The sequence below is a fragment of the Calliphora vicina genome, chromosome 3 (assembly GCF_958450345.1).
Source record: "Calliphora vicina chromosome 3, idCalVici1.1, whole genome shotgun sequence".
NCBI lineage: Eukaryota > Metazoa > Arthropoda > Insecta > Diptera > Calliphoridae > Calliphora > Calliphora vicina.
The window spans coordinates 81,584,310-81,599,072 of NC_088782.1; the positions used below are offsets into that span (position 1 = coordinate 81,584,310).

General features: G+C 31.1%; 1 protein-coding gene across 2 annotated transcripts in view; it reads right to left on the minus strand.

Annotated features, from left to right (window-relative positions):
* The window catches only part of Vps13D (vacuolar protein sorting 13D), an 862,750-nt gene that overhangs the window by 374,929 nt on the left and 473,058 nt on the right, over positions 1–14,763 (minus strand). For both annotated transcript variants that reach the window (XM_065502881.1, XM_065502880.1), the window contains exon 13: positions 6,556–10,017. In XM_065502881.1, coding sequence (XP_065358953.1) covers positions 6,556–10,017 — 3,462 coding nt within the window. The remainder of the gene's footprint in view (positions 1–6,555; positions 10,018–14,763) is intronic.

The following is a 14,763-nucleotide window of genomic DNA, read 5'->3' on the forward strand; positions in this document are numbered from 1 at the left end:
TGCATGTTTAAATAATTTCGCGAGTTATAAACAAGAAAGTGAAAATGGAGAACAATAAACTAAGTAAGTAAGTAATGTTTTTGTTAAAAAATGTGATAAAATTGTTTAACTTGCTTGAAATAAATCCACTTTTTTAACATAACCTTAAAAGTGCTGCGATTGTTTTCAAATAAAAAAAGTACCAAAAAACCCACACTTGTGGTTTCCCACTCACTCGGTTTATATATAAGCTTTATTTCATGTTTCTAGGTTCATTGGTGAAGAAATTACAAAAAGTACCATTCCAATAAAGAAAAAGTACCAAAAAGTCTCCCCCTAGAATTCTCACTCACTTAGGACCATATATGTTTAATTTCATGTTTCTAAGTCCATTGTTATAGAAATTTCAAAAAAGTACCATTAGGAGAACATAAAAGTACCTATAGTTCAGTTAACAAATTTTGGTACCTAAATATTATCCCCTATTCCTAACACTAACTTCACTAAGATGCATATCAGCTAACTTTAATGTCTATAAGTGTAATAATTAAAATATTAAAAAAGTACCATTAGGAAAAAAGTACCAATTTCCCTTTTCCTCCTTGAACACCCCTTGAAATTTAAAAATACTCCATTTTGCCAAAATTGTTTATGCTACAGACATGTCTCAAACGATTGAAATCTGTGTTAATGTGCCCAAGAAAAAATATGTTTTAAAAAAAGTACCAAATTGTTTACCCGGATTTGGCCCAATATACACCTATTCACTCGAGTTCCAAATAACATCCTGTTAGTTAATTTTTGTATGAATCCAGGAGCCAATGTTCAAACAATTATCAAAATTGGCTTAATAATTTCAAATAAAATGTATTTTCCCGATTTTATCCCCTTTTACCCATTGCGTGGTAAAATTTTATTCAAATAAAAATCTGCATCGTGGTGGGAGTTCATAATAAAATATTCGTATGTCTATGTCAAATTATAGAAAAACATATTTTATGAAAAAGTACCAAAAATAAACACAATTTTTATCCCTTAAGGGTTCGAATTTCCAAAAAGTACCAAACTTTTATTTTTTATTTTTTGATAAGTAAAGAATGCGATTTAAAATTTGTTTATATGTTTATTGGTTTAAAAGATACATAGGGTGCCAAAAAAGTACCAAAATACAGTTTTTACCCGTTTTCTCCCCTAAAATGTTCGAATTTCGAAAAAGTACGAAACACCTGTCAGCTTATTTTTTAGATGAAGTAACATGCAATTTTAAGTTTTTTTGTATCTTTATTAGTTTTGAAGATATAAGGTTACCGAATTTACCCTTCCAAAAATCCCTTCTTATCGGATCGTTTTGGGGAGGGAGGAACCCACAGTTAAAATTTCATGATTCTAGCTTCAGCCGTTTGGGCTGTGCGATGATGAATCAGTCAGTCAGTCAGTCAGTCAGTCAGTCAGTAACGTTACTCTTTTATATATATGGGGCATTTCACGTCAAGTGAACCAACTTTTGAAATCGATGTCTTCCGATCGCCATGAAATTTGCACCAATGTTAGTTCTATTGGATAGTAATTCGGACACCATTTTTCAACACGATCGGTCAAGAACTCTCTGAGTTATAGGAGGTCAAAATTTGACATTTTGGCCAAACAGGTGTTTTTTTTATCCATATAACTTATTACCTATTGTTCTTAGTAAAATGTGTCCCAAATAGTTTAGATAGCTATTTATGCAATCTTTCGAAAAAAAAAAAATAAAAAAATTTAATAAAATATTTTTGATTTTTTTTTTAAATCAAAAATATTTTTGGCTTTTTTTTCAAAATGGGCCCTTTTTATTTTTTTTTTTTATTTTTTTTAAGAAAGCTTAGGTCTTTTCCTAAGCGACCTATATGGTCGCTTAGTGGGATGCGAGTGGGATATCTATCAAAAAAAATATTTTGTAACTCAAGATTTAATATTTTTGACTTTTTTTTTCAAAATGGGCCCTTTTTATTTTTTTTTCCTAAGCGACCTATATGGTCGCTTAGTGGGATGCGAGTGGGATATCTATCAAAAAAAATATTTTGTAACTCAAGATTTAAAATTTTTGAATTTTTTTGCAAAATCAAAAACTTTGTTGACTTTTTTTAAAAAAATAGACCCATTTTTTAATTTTTTTTTTGCTCAGAAGAAAGCTTATGTGTTTTCCTTTAACACCCTTTTTGTCGCTTAGTGGGATGCGAGTGGGATATCTATAAAAAAAATGTTTTGTAACTCAAGACATACAATTTTTTACTTTTTTTTGAAAAATCAAAAACCTTTTTGACTTTTTTTTTTCCAAATGGACTCTTTTTTTATTAAGAAAGCTTAGGTCTTTTCCTTTAAAACCTTCAAAATAAATGTTTTGTAACTCAAGACAAAGGTTTTTAAATTTGCACTATTTTAATTTTTTTCATATTTGTGTGTAAACCTTAAAAATTAAACTTACGCAGAGAAACTAGACACATTAGCCTTTCCGATGGTATGTAACATACCCAACTAAAATTTCATAGCCTCGATACTGTAATACCAATACTGTAATACCCAGGTTTTCTTCTTTCATGTAGTAAATAACTACTGTGAATATAGTTGCTTGCTCGTTATTGAAGTGGAATGCTTGTATGGAAACCTGAAGAACATATTTATAGTTCTCTGCGAAATCAAATGAAATAATGAATTCACCAGACTTCAAATGTGTTTTCAAGTCCTTGAAGAATGACCACTGCTCTTTGACTAAAAAGTCATGGGTTCTCAAATTTAGCAATCCTCTACACAGTTCTTCCACAAAATCATCCACATTTAAAATTATGGTTTTCAGTGTGCATCTTTCAGTCTGAAGCCAAGATTCAAATTTTAACTCCTCAATACTCCTCAATTGATGGATGTGGTTTCCGGGCAATTCGAACATTCACCTAAGTGGCAAGAAGTTGTAGCATTAGGGCACATAGTCAATTTAAGGCAATCGCGGTAATGGTGTAAATCTTCTGATGAATCATCTTTTAAGTTGATTTCCTTCAACATCAATTTAACATTTTCATGGTAAATACAAACACATACTGTGTGAGTTCCGCTGTTTCCTGCCAAAACGCAATGTTTTGGCCTCAGTTGTGTAAATTTTGTGAATCCAATTTTGACATCCTAGTATTCAGATTGAAATGTTGCGAATAATTCATTCAGGTTACAGAGAACCATTCTCTTCTGCATTTGAACTTTCTTGCCATCGATTCGTACAGACATCCAGTCTTTCATCCCTGGCATCAGGCGACTCATATCATCTCGCTGATAAAACTGAGTTATTAGAGATTTAGTATCGCACTCCAAAGTTTTTCCCTTCTTTTTGTTTGGGAGTGTGAGAATCCCATGCTCAGCAACCAATTGTTTAGCAATTCTTGCTTTTCGTTGAGACGTTCCAAACTCAGTCATTGTTTTTGCAGAACTCCATGTTCTTGGAGCAAGCGTGAGAAGTTGAATTCTTTCAGCTTCACTCTGTGACGTTTTGTATTTCACTTTTATTTGTTCAAGAACTTCTACTGCATCCTTATGGTATTGGTTTCGACACTCATTCGTTGAATTTGAAAAATTAGAATAACCATCATCATCAACTGTTCTGTCTTCATTCTCGGAATTACTTTTGTCTTCATCTGGAATAACTTCAACGCAAGGCTCATTACTATTCAAATTCGGTAATTCGTTCAACTTTCCGAGCTCTTTCCTGCATGATCCACAAATTTTCAATCGTTTTGACAGCGTAGGGAATTTTTTTAATAAGCCGTCGGAAATATTTCGCATATCTGATGATCTGTGCTTCATTTTGTTAAAGGGATTAAAACAAAAAGACGAATAAATTTCATTTTCAACCTTAGCCTTTTTAGAAGTCGTAGACATTTTGAATTTTGTAAGTATTTATGTAAATAACACACGTCTTAACTTTAACGCTGTTTCTAAAAAACTGATTTCCGTATGTCTTCAGAATGACAATAAATAGTTTTTTAAGATTTTTAAGTACGTTTTAATGAATGAGTCTAAAATCTTTTATTAGGGTCAAGAAGGGCTTACATACTAAAGTACCTAGTTTAACCAAATGTTACAAATAATAATAAAAATAAACCACCATATAAATAACCTACCTGTCAACTTCTACCTCTCCACCCACTTCTTAAAGTCAAATGTCATAAAATAATAAATAAACTGGTACTTCGGAGAAGGGCCATAAAATATTTCCACTTGATTCCAAAAATTTGTTTCTGGGGCACCTGATATTTTAACAATGAAAATCACGTGCGCTGAAAACTACCTCTAGGATTGACTAAAAAAGCCGCAAGATACAAAACTCAGACAAATTTTGGGGGTAGAAAATTAATAGCGGTCGGCCTCATATTGCACCCCTCCAGTGGCTATTATCGGTCAGTTGTTCTGGTTTTTATTTTTAAGGTTTTAGAAACACTTACACACAAATATGAAAAAAATCAATTTAAAAACATTTGTCTTGAGTTACAAAACATTTATTTTGATAGATATCCCACTCGCATCCCACTAAGCGACCAAAAGGTTTTAAAGGAAAAGACCTACGCTTTCTTTTGAGAAAAAAAAATTAATAAAAAAGAGTCCATTTTGGAAAAAAAAGTCAAAAAGGTTTTTGATTTTTCAAAAAAAAGTAAAAAATTGTATGTCTTGAGTTACAAAACATTTTTTTTATAGATATCCCACTCGCATCCCACTAAGCGATAAAAAGGGTGTTAAAGGAAAACACATAAGCTTTCTTCTGAGCAAAAAAAAAAATTAAAAAATGGGTCCATTTTTTTAAAAAAAGTCAACAAAGTTTTTGATTTTGCAAAAAAATTCAAAAATTTTAAATCTTGAGTTACAAAATATTTTTTTTGATAGATATCCCACTCGCATCCCACTAAGCGACCATATAGGTCGCTTAGGAAAAGACCTAAGCTTTCTTAAAAAAAATAAAAAAAAAAATAAAAAGGGCCCATTTTGAAAAAAAAGTCAAAAATATTTTTGATTTAAAAAAAAATCAAAAATATTTTATTAAATTTTTTTTTCGAAAGATTGCATAAATAGCTATCTAAACTATTTGGGACACATTTTGCTAAGAACAATAGGTAATAAGTTATATGGATAAAAAAAACACCTGTTTTGTCATGTCAAATTTTGACCTCCTACAACTCAGAGAGTTCTTGACCGATCTTGTTGAAAAATGGTGTCCGAATTACTATCCAATAGAACTAACATTGGTGCAAATTTCATGGCGATCGGAAGACATCGATTTCAAAAGTTGGTTCACTTGACGTGAAATGCCCCATATAGATAAGAAGAACAGTAGTTTAGCAAGTATGATGAAAAGATATATATTAGAGCTAGCAAAGATATTAATATCTAGTGCTACCAAAGCTCTGAAAAAATATAACTTAATCATAAACCTAATATAGTTGTTGACATTTGAAATGAAATAAAATTCATAAAATATCAAAAGTTGATACTTTTAGAAAAAATTAAATATTAATTTCAAAATGGATCAAATTTGAACCGAAGACGTTGTGAGGTATAAAAGAAGTAATCAAAATTGTTTTAATCACTATTATTTTAATAAATAAAACTATTTTTCTTCTTATTTCTAGGCGTTTTAATATTTTTCCAAAAAACCGGTTAACCGGTTATTATAAAAAAACCGAAACCGGTTATTATAAAAAAACCGAAACCGGTTATTATAAAAAAACCGAAACCGGTTTATTTTAAATTGCAATTTTTCGAAGAAACCGGTTTCTTAAAAATGTCGAAGAATCGATCACCCTAGTATTTAGTTAATTATACTAAACTACTAAATATCAAAAAATTATCGATAGTTTTGTATAAAACAGCTGTTCAACCAAAACAAAAATTGATACATTTTGTAGAATAATAAAGAAAAGGCTATTAAACAATAAAATTATTGGTAGGAAAATCCATAAAAGAAGCCCCAATTTCCCCGCATCGGGAGTGTAGTTTTTTTAGATGCAGTAAAAGAATACAGCGCTGTAATAGGGTGAACAAAAAACACTCAACAAAAGTTAGCTGTTAAAAACATAGTTGGTCATTTAACCATCATTTAAAAAAGCATTGAGAAACTCATTTTCGTATTTAAATAGAACTTAAATATATTTCATATTTAAATACGATGTCAAAAAATGCCCATAAGTCTTTAAACAACAGCGGTTTTGTGTCGTAGTAAATTTTGTAAAAAAATGTGAAACATATTATAAAAGTTTTGTATGGGAAAAAAATAAAATTAGTTCCATATTTTATTTTTCTTTTTATAATCTGAGGGGAAAAAACTTAAATAGGAATGTCAACAAATACGTTACAGTTGATTTTTTTTAATTTGTTGGCAATACATCAGACATTTCTGAGTTCATTTTCAAATTATTTATTGACAGACAAAAATTCATTATAAATAAACTCACTGCTGAGCCTAATCGGTCTTCTACTTAGCAGATCATTGTGTGCGATGTATACACAGTGGCTAATTTTTCGTTATACGTATATAGAACCGTAATTGTGTTAAATTTTACTTACCTGGTTGTTATTCCCAAAACTTGTTCCTAGTCGAAATTCTAGTAATGGAGAGCCTTCCTGATCGGAAAATGAAAACATTAGAGGTGACACTTCCCTGGCATGTTCGTGTTCATCAAATTGTCCAGATGCTATAAGGTTCGTTCCTTCTTGTCTGAAGATGAGTGGCAGTCCTGTTTTGTTTATGACCCAAATTGGTGCTCCGATATAAATTTCCATTCCTTTGCCTTGAAACGATTGTATTGAGATGCGCAAAAACAGTTCTCTATTAAGAACATCAATCAATTTTAACTTCGGCTCTACAATGCCGGTATGTCCCATTGGAATTTTAAGCTGGCCAGATAGTTTATAATTGTCTAAAGTGATGCTGAGACAAAATGATTCATTAATGTCAATAGAGTATATTTCTACTTCCTCGGAAGCATTTAGTCTACCGTGAGTATGGCCCATAATTTTGAAAAGTAAATCACAGCACAACAAATTTTTCAACTTAAGTGGAGGTATAATTGTTATTGTGTGGCCTGGCATTGATGAAGTGTCCCTTACTGGATATCTATCTTTTTTAATTTCTGTCAGTACATGAAATGGCGTTTTGTTTGGAGAAAAACATGAATGTATATCCTGAATACTGTCATTCGTATTACAATGTGTCCATTGGATGGATCGTGTACAGAAGCCATTGTCATCTAGTTGAGATTCGAGAACCATTGCTCCAATATTTTTCTCCGCAATATCAGCGTCATTATCATTGTTCTCAACAATAGAGTGGAGTTTTAAATAAATGGAAGAGTCAACAAATCGCAAAGGTATTGTTAACTTTTCTAACGGATTTAATGTCATTAGCATCGATTCTTTTTCATTTTTCATTTTCAGACGCAATAGAAAAGTATTCATTGTATTATTAACTGCGTTTAAAGCTGAACGAACTACGATTAATTTTTGGGCCGATCCCACAAGTGAAATTTCAAAAACAATGCGCGCCTTTTTATTATATTGCATATCTTGATTAGCATAACGGAAAAATGTTCCAACTTTATCAATGGAAATGGGACCAATTAATGTCCAACCATGGATTTGAACCAGTATCTGATGCATGTTCAGTTTATGGGAATCCAAATGTCTTAATTTACTTTGAGGACCAAAATCGAATGGAACTACTTCATTGTGTTGGGCAGATATCCAGTTGCACATTAGATCTTGTTGCGTTACTTCTGTGCGTGTTATACCTCCAGCATGAGAGAAAAATATTTTAAATATAAGTGGTTCCCCGGTTAAGTTTTTCAAAGCAAAAGGCACGAATGGAAGTCTTCTCCGAACATTGTTTCCCATATTTGTACTTGGGATATCATGATTTATATAAACAGACCGCTTAAAGTAATCCTCTGTCCAATTTTTGTGAACCAAATCACCTAACTCTAAAAGTGTAGATGTAATATTACATTTTAAAACCTGTTTGCTATTTGCTTGTATAAACAAACACTTTGCTTTATCAACTGTACACTTCGAGTATTTCCAACGACCTGTACATTGCCATGGTTCAATTATTGGCTCCCAACCGCTTAATCGTCGATTGTAATAATCGCTAGCGATAACAGCATCAATTTCTCCTTCATAACATTTAGTATTCTTTTCGACTCTAGTCTGGATTTTTTGATTAATTGTTAGATTCGAGAGGGAAATCTCCAGAAGAGGTACGTCTGCATCTAAGCAATCGTCAATTATGCACACTGACAAGGAACTGGCGTTCAACATAATACAAATTACTTCAAGTGCAGAACTCGAGTTCTTATATTTCTGTTGTGATAACCAAACAGCAGCCTCATTAATATTAAAACCGTTCACCTCCATTGCATTCCAACAATCTGCATGTTTAAAGCCCATTGCAACTAATGGTGCTATTTTGTCGAAGTCATTGCGTTGGTTAGAATGCCTTAAGACATGCGTGTTTGTCTGCTTTGGTATAGACTGCATAATTCGGGAAAACAGCATCGCATCGTTGTAAGAAATACGAAGAAAAGTTTTATTTTGAATCTGGACTTGAAAACAATTGTTACGCAGCTCCATATTAAGCGTAAAAGGATCAATAATTGACTGAGAACTTTCATTTTCGGATCCCAAAATACAAGAGAATATCTCGAGGTGGTTTATATCGATTGAAATTGGAACAATACTGTTTGGTTTGTGTGAATAAACCGTTGTGCTTTTCAATATTATAGCACTTGTATCAATTTGATCATTGTTTTCTACAAACACTATTTCCGAATTAGTAATGTTCAATACAAATTCATATATAGAGTTGTTCTCAGAGCATGCCGTTGTCTTAACTGATTCTTGTGGAGTTGAAATATTTGTCATTTTTTTTAGAGCTTGGCTTATTTCTGATGACATGTACGGGTCTTCCTTTAAAAAGTTATTTAGTTTTTCCAAGTAATCTAGAATAGCCATTATTCTCATATTATTTAAAAGTATTGTGTATTTCGATGTATCGTTTCGTTTGCGGCTGTGGATTTCAGCTTGCACCACATTTTTAGAGCAACCTTCAATTGATGGTTTCAAAATGTATTTGAATACATTCTTTGAAGCGGAACCTGCAAAATGACTCCTGGCGTCCATAATAAGAATTTCGCTTGAAATTAAATCAATATCCTGTGAGCCATCTGCAAATGAGTCAATTTCCAGAGTTGATTTTATAAATTTAATGCAGGCCAATGTAGAACTTGAATTATGGTTGCTCATCTCAACTGTTTCTGCTAGAGATATTATTACATTTTCTAAAAGAAAATTCATTGATAAAGTATTCCAATTCGATTGAATATTGTGCGTTACATTTACTTTCGTCATTGAGCAGAGTTTCTCAATAGATTCGCAGAGATTAACTTGAAAATTGTAGTACACATCATCTATAGTCTCCGCAATGTTGTAATTAAGAAAGCCTCGAATAAGTTTGTATTGTTGCAAATTAATAAGCCCATGAAGCTCTGAAAGTGTCCCTTTAACTGTTATATCTGGAATATTATGACTCACATTTGATTCAGTGTTCCTTATGACTTGTAACTTTAAATGGCACTTTTCTTTAAATATCGCATTGCCAAGCTTTATGACACTGAAATTACCAACATGAAGTGTATTGAGGTTGCTTTTAACTGTGGGACTCCTCTGATTATTATTCTGACGTTCACCGGTAAGAACATTTATATTTACAAGGTCAATGTTCATTAAATCAACAATTTCATTGTAAACCATCAATTCGGTTCGCTTTTCATTTAAGGAACTCAAGTCTTTGGCGTAGTGAAAACTGTTCACTAGCGTGAATTTGCCAAGGTCAGCAATTAACAAATGATTACTATTATACGATACTGGCAATAAAATAATTGGAGATTCTGCATGTATTTCCAATCCAATTTTTAAACCACTATTGTTTGGATTTTGCGCAGTGTCATTTTTTTTAATTCGGTTCATGACTGGCTGAAATGCAAATGGAAATTATATTAATTAAAATAAATATGTATATTTATATATATGTATATTTATATATATGTATGTATGTATATAAGTTTTAAACAAATTATAGTTTCGGATTTTGGTATATCCATATAATTTCTAAAATGTTTCTTCACCAGTGAAAATAATGCATTACTTTTTTCGTTGAAATTCCAATTCCTCCAGTACATATCGGTAGCTAAATCCACTGATTTTGAACTACAATTTTAAAAAATGCGAATGTCACAGATCCTAAACATGGTTATTATCAGGGCAACCAAATATATGCTCTACAAAAACTGTTTTATGCGCATAAAATATGCAGTTAAAAACGAAAAATATGCTCTTAAAATATAAAAATATGCACTTAAAAATAGTTGTTTTTTGTTGAATTTCAAAGTTTTATTAAACAAATAAATAGAAAGTAATGAAAATATTGAGCTCATAAATTAAATTTGGGCTTTATACATGAATATACAGCCCAATTATGAATAAAAATTCCCCGGGAGTTTTTCCCCTTTTCTCATTTTTCCTATTCAAATTCAATGGGAAAAAACTCCCGGGGAACAAACTCCCGCGGAATTTTTTATTCATAATTGGGCTGATAGTCTGATTCAATTCATTTTGTTTCCCTAAACATGACCTAATATTTGTTACCTATAATTTTCACATACATGTTGTACCTGATCAAAACATAACGTATCGGGATTTTGGAAATATCAATTTACATTTTCTTGAAGAAGAATTTCATAAAATCGATTGGAGTTGTCTATTTTATATGTATACAGTGGATGAGCAACTCTCGTTCTTCGAATATAATGTCAATACGCTGTACAATCTTACAGTTCCTTTAAAAACCAAAACTATTTGCAGGAAGAAAAAACCTTGGTTCACTAACGATATAAAAAATGCCATTCATAATAGAGACTTAGCTTATTCTAGATGGAAACGTTTTAAAACCACGCATTTACATGAGCAATATCGCATACTCAGAAATGCAGTTAATAAGTTAATCCGAAAAGCTAAATCTGATTTATATGCTGAAAAATTCACAAATGCTCTGGATGGTAAAAAAAATGGCAAATAATTCGTGAAATTGGCATTGGAAAAATGAAGCAGGGGTTACAACCAGATAATGCAGATGAATAATATACCATTGATAACTGCTGATCTCAATTACTACCGGAACCATAGTGATATATTTCGAAATGATTTCTCTTTTGCCTGTGTTAACCAATGTGATGTTCTATCAAGCTGTCTATCAATTACCTCCAATGCTGTTGGCGCAGATGGTATTCATCACAAATTTCTTAAAATTACTTCCCCAAAACTGCTTCCCCACTTGACATTTATTTTCAATAAAATTCTTACCACAAGTTCTTACCCTACATGTTGGAAAACTGCAGAAATTATTCCAATACCCAAAACTAATTCTGAATATAGACCCATAGCTATTTTACCATTTCTTTCGAAAGTTCTAGAAAAACTAATTCACATCCAAATAATAGACTTTATTGATAATAACAATTTATTAACTGATAAACAATCTGGCTTTCGAAAAAAGAATAGTTGCATAACTGCTCTGGTGGATGTTGCTGAAGACATAAGGAAGGATGTTGACGGTGGACATGTTACATTTTTAGTTCTACTAGATCACTCAAAGGCATTTGATACTGTAGATCACAATGTTCTATGTTACAAATTGAGGAATATGTTTGGGTTTACGACAACGGCCATGAAATTAATTGTTAGTATGTTAAAACTCTCAACACAATTGGTAAGCCCTTGCCAATAAGAAGAGGTGTTCCTCAAGGCTCAATCCTAGGCCCTCTTTTGTTTTCACTGTATTCCAACGACTTACAAACAAAACTACATGAATGTAAAATTCGAATGTATGCGGATGATATTCAGCTTTACATTAGCTGCAAAGTTAACTCGTTTGATCTATGTGTTAAAACATTGAACAAGGAATTAAATGATATTTATTTGTGGGCAACAGCAAATGGACTGAGTATTAATCCAAAGAAATCTAAATGCATCATTATCGGGAAAAACTTAAAAACCAACTATTTAACATCTAATGTTAACTGTAAACAATCAAGCAATTGAAATTGTAAACCATGCTAAGAATCTTGGTATTATGTTCACACTCAACACTGTACTCCGTTAAATATTCGTATAATGCTTGCTAAAACGTACCTAACGCCAATACTACTGTATGGTTGTGAGCTATTTGCCAGCAGTGACTCACGAAGTATGAGAAAACTAAACATAACATTTAATAATATTGTTCGCTATGTGTACGGATTAAAAAGATACGACCACATCTCAGCATTTTCGCATAAAATATATGGAATTAGTTTTGATAATTTACTTAAAACTCGAGTACTGATTTTCCTTCATAAAATAATATATACGCGACAACCTAACCACCTTTATGAACGACTACTCTTTTGCAGATCAAACAGAGGAAAAAGATTATTTATATTTAAATCTAGTAGCCGCATCTCTAAATGGCAATTTTTTACATTCGCAATACCTCTCTGGAACTCACTCCCCCATAGTTCTCAAACCATCAGCAACGCGTTTAAATTTAAAAGAAACATTATTAAATTATTTTCAAATTAAAAAACAAATCTGTTTAATGTAATGTGATTGAATGTATAAATGTAATTTTTAGTTATTATTATTGTATTTCTATGTTATATTGTAATAATTACCTATATGCTCTCAATTTTTGATCTATTTGATTATTTTGTAAAAATTTAGTTATACTATGCAACATTTTATATAATGTGTTTTACAATTCCTCAGTTCTGTACTGGAATATAAGACTTTTAAGTCTTTTGTATAGAACAACAAACTAATAAATAAAATAAAAATAAAATTATTGCAATAAATTACTATGTATTTACTTAGGTTTTCAAATTAAATCTTTGTTTTAGATTTCCATAGAGTTTCTTAGACAATCTTAATCAATTAATCAATTCAATTTTAAAATGTCTAATAATTCAAATTTTTTTTAGTAATTATTAGGATAATATTTGACTTTCTGAATTCATGTGCCCCAATATGTAGGGAGAGGATGTTCTGCATAAATTTCTCTAAATGTTTCTATTCTACATATAGATTTAAAAGCCACTTTTTTAACGTGTTTAATTTTTTGGTAAAAAAATTTAAATGGATTTTGGAGCATTCATCATGTATTTAGGTTAACATCTAAATAAATTTGGCTTCAAAAATTTAAATAGAATTATCAAAAAGCCTTTTGAATGATTTTTTTTATTTAAGACTGCGGCGATTATCATTGGGACTCAAAATGGGTAACTCGATATACTGGAAGATAGTGTGCTGGACTATCAATCTGAGAGTTGCGAGTTCGATTCCTGCCAGAGACACTGGCTGTATCAGCAGACAAAAAAAACGCTTCGCATTAGTTCCTCTATCTATCTAATATCTTCGTTAGAATTTGTGTAAATCTATCAACGAACAATGAATGCGAGGTTTTCAAATGATCTTAATATTCTGAACATTTGTTTAATTTTATATTAATGGTAAACTGTCAATGCCCAACCATAACTGTCTAAAGCAAACTTAAGTTTTTTTTGTATTTTGAAAATGTATCCAAAATTTTGTTAAGAAATTGTCCATAATACATAATACATAAAATTTTGAAATTTTATTTAAATTGTTTACGTATTTTTTATTATTTGTTAAATGTTGATATTTGTGTTTGTATTTTTTTAATTTAATTAAAATATACGGAAATTAAGCTCCTTTGAATCCACGAAAATTCAATGAAGATAATGCGATTATGGGTATTCTAATTTTTTCTTTAAGTATCTAAGGCCAATCATTGGACCCTGAAAAATAGTAAAATATAGAAATGAAAAATTACAATGCAAACAATAAAATTATATTAAGAGAACAAAATAATTAAAAAAAAGAAAATATGCAACAAAAATATGCAGTAATGAGCTAAATATTCCAAAATATGCTATAAAAAGCAAAATATGATACAATATGCTGTAAAGAGCAAAATATGCAAAAATATGCATTAACAAATCGATGGCAAAATTCTTAAAATTGTCTGAAACGGATAAATAACTAACTCATATGTTTATAAGAAGCACAGCAAAAAATATGATATTGCATACTTTTGGTTGCCCTGGTTATTATAAATAAATATACTAACATTTTATTGAGCCTTATTAGGAACTTGATGTTTGGGCTTTTTCGAAAGGAAAGAAGACGAATCTTTGCAAATGGAGAAGATTAACAATAAACTTCACCCGAGGATGGTTACATATTGTGGTTGTGCGAGAACCTAAAACCGATCTTTTGGGTCACAGTGCACAGTGGGGCAGAATCGAAATTTTTTGGAAATAAATTTGGCATTTCTTAACGGCTGGTCCGATCGGGATAAATGTTCTCCGTAAAGATACCTTACAGAAAAACATAAAGTGGGGGAAATGAAAAATAAAAAATGTGCAATTAAATTTGTAAATTTCAAATCGATATTCCGATTTTAATAATATTTCTCACGACTATAGAGGAGGTGTTGGACTTTTAACACTAAGTTGGGGCGGAGTCTCAAGAACCCAAATTGGGGTGTCTCGCGTATATTACAAATTAAAAATGATGCCAAATTGTTGTTCTTAATCTGAAAAGATTTGTATATTCAGTGCCGGACTTAAATATTCACACAGTATACAGATTTATCTTTAATCT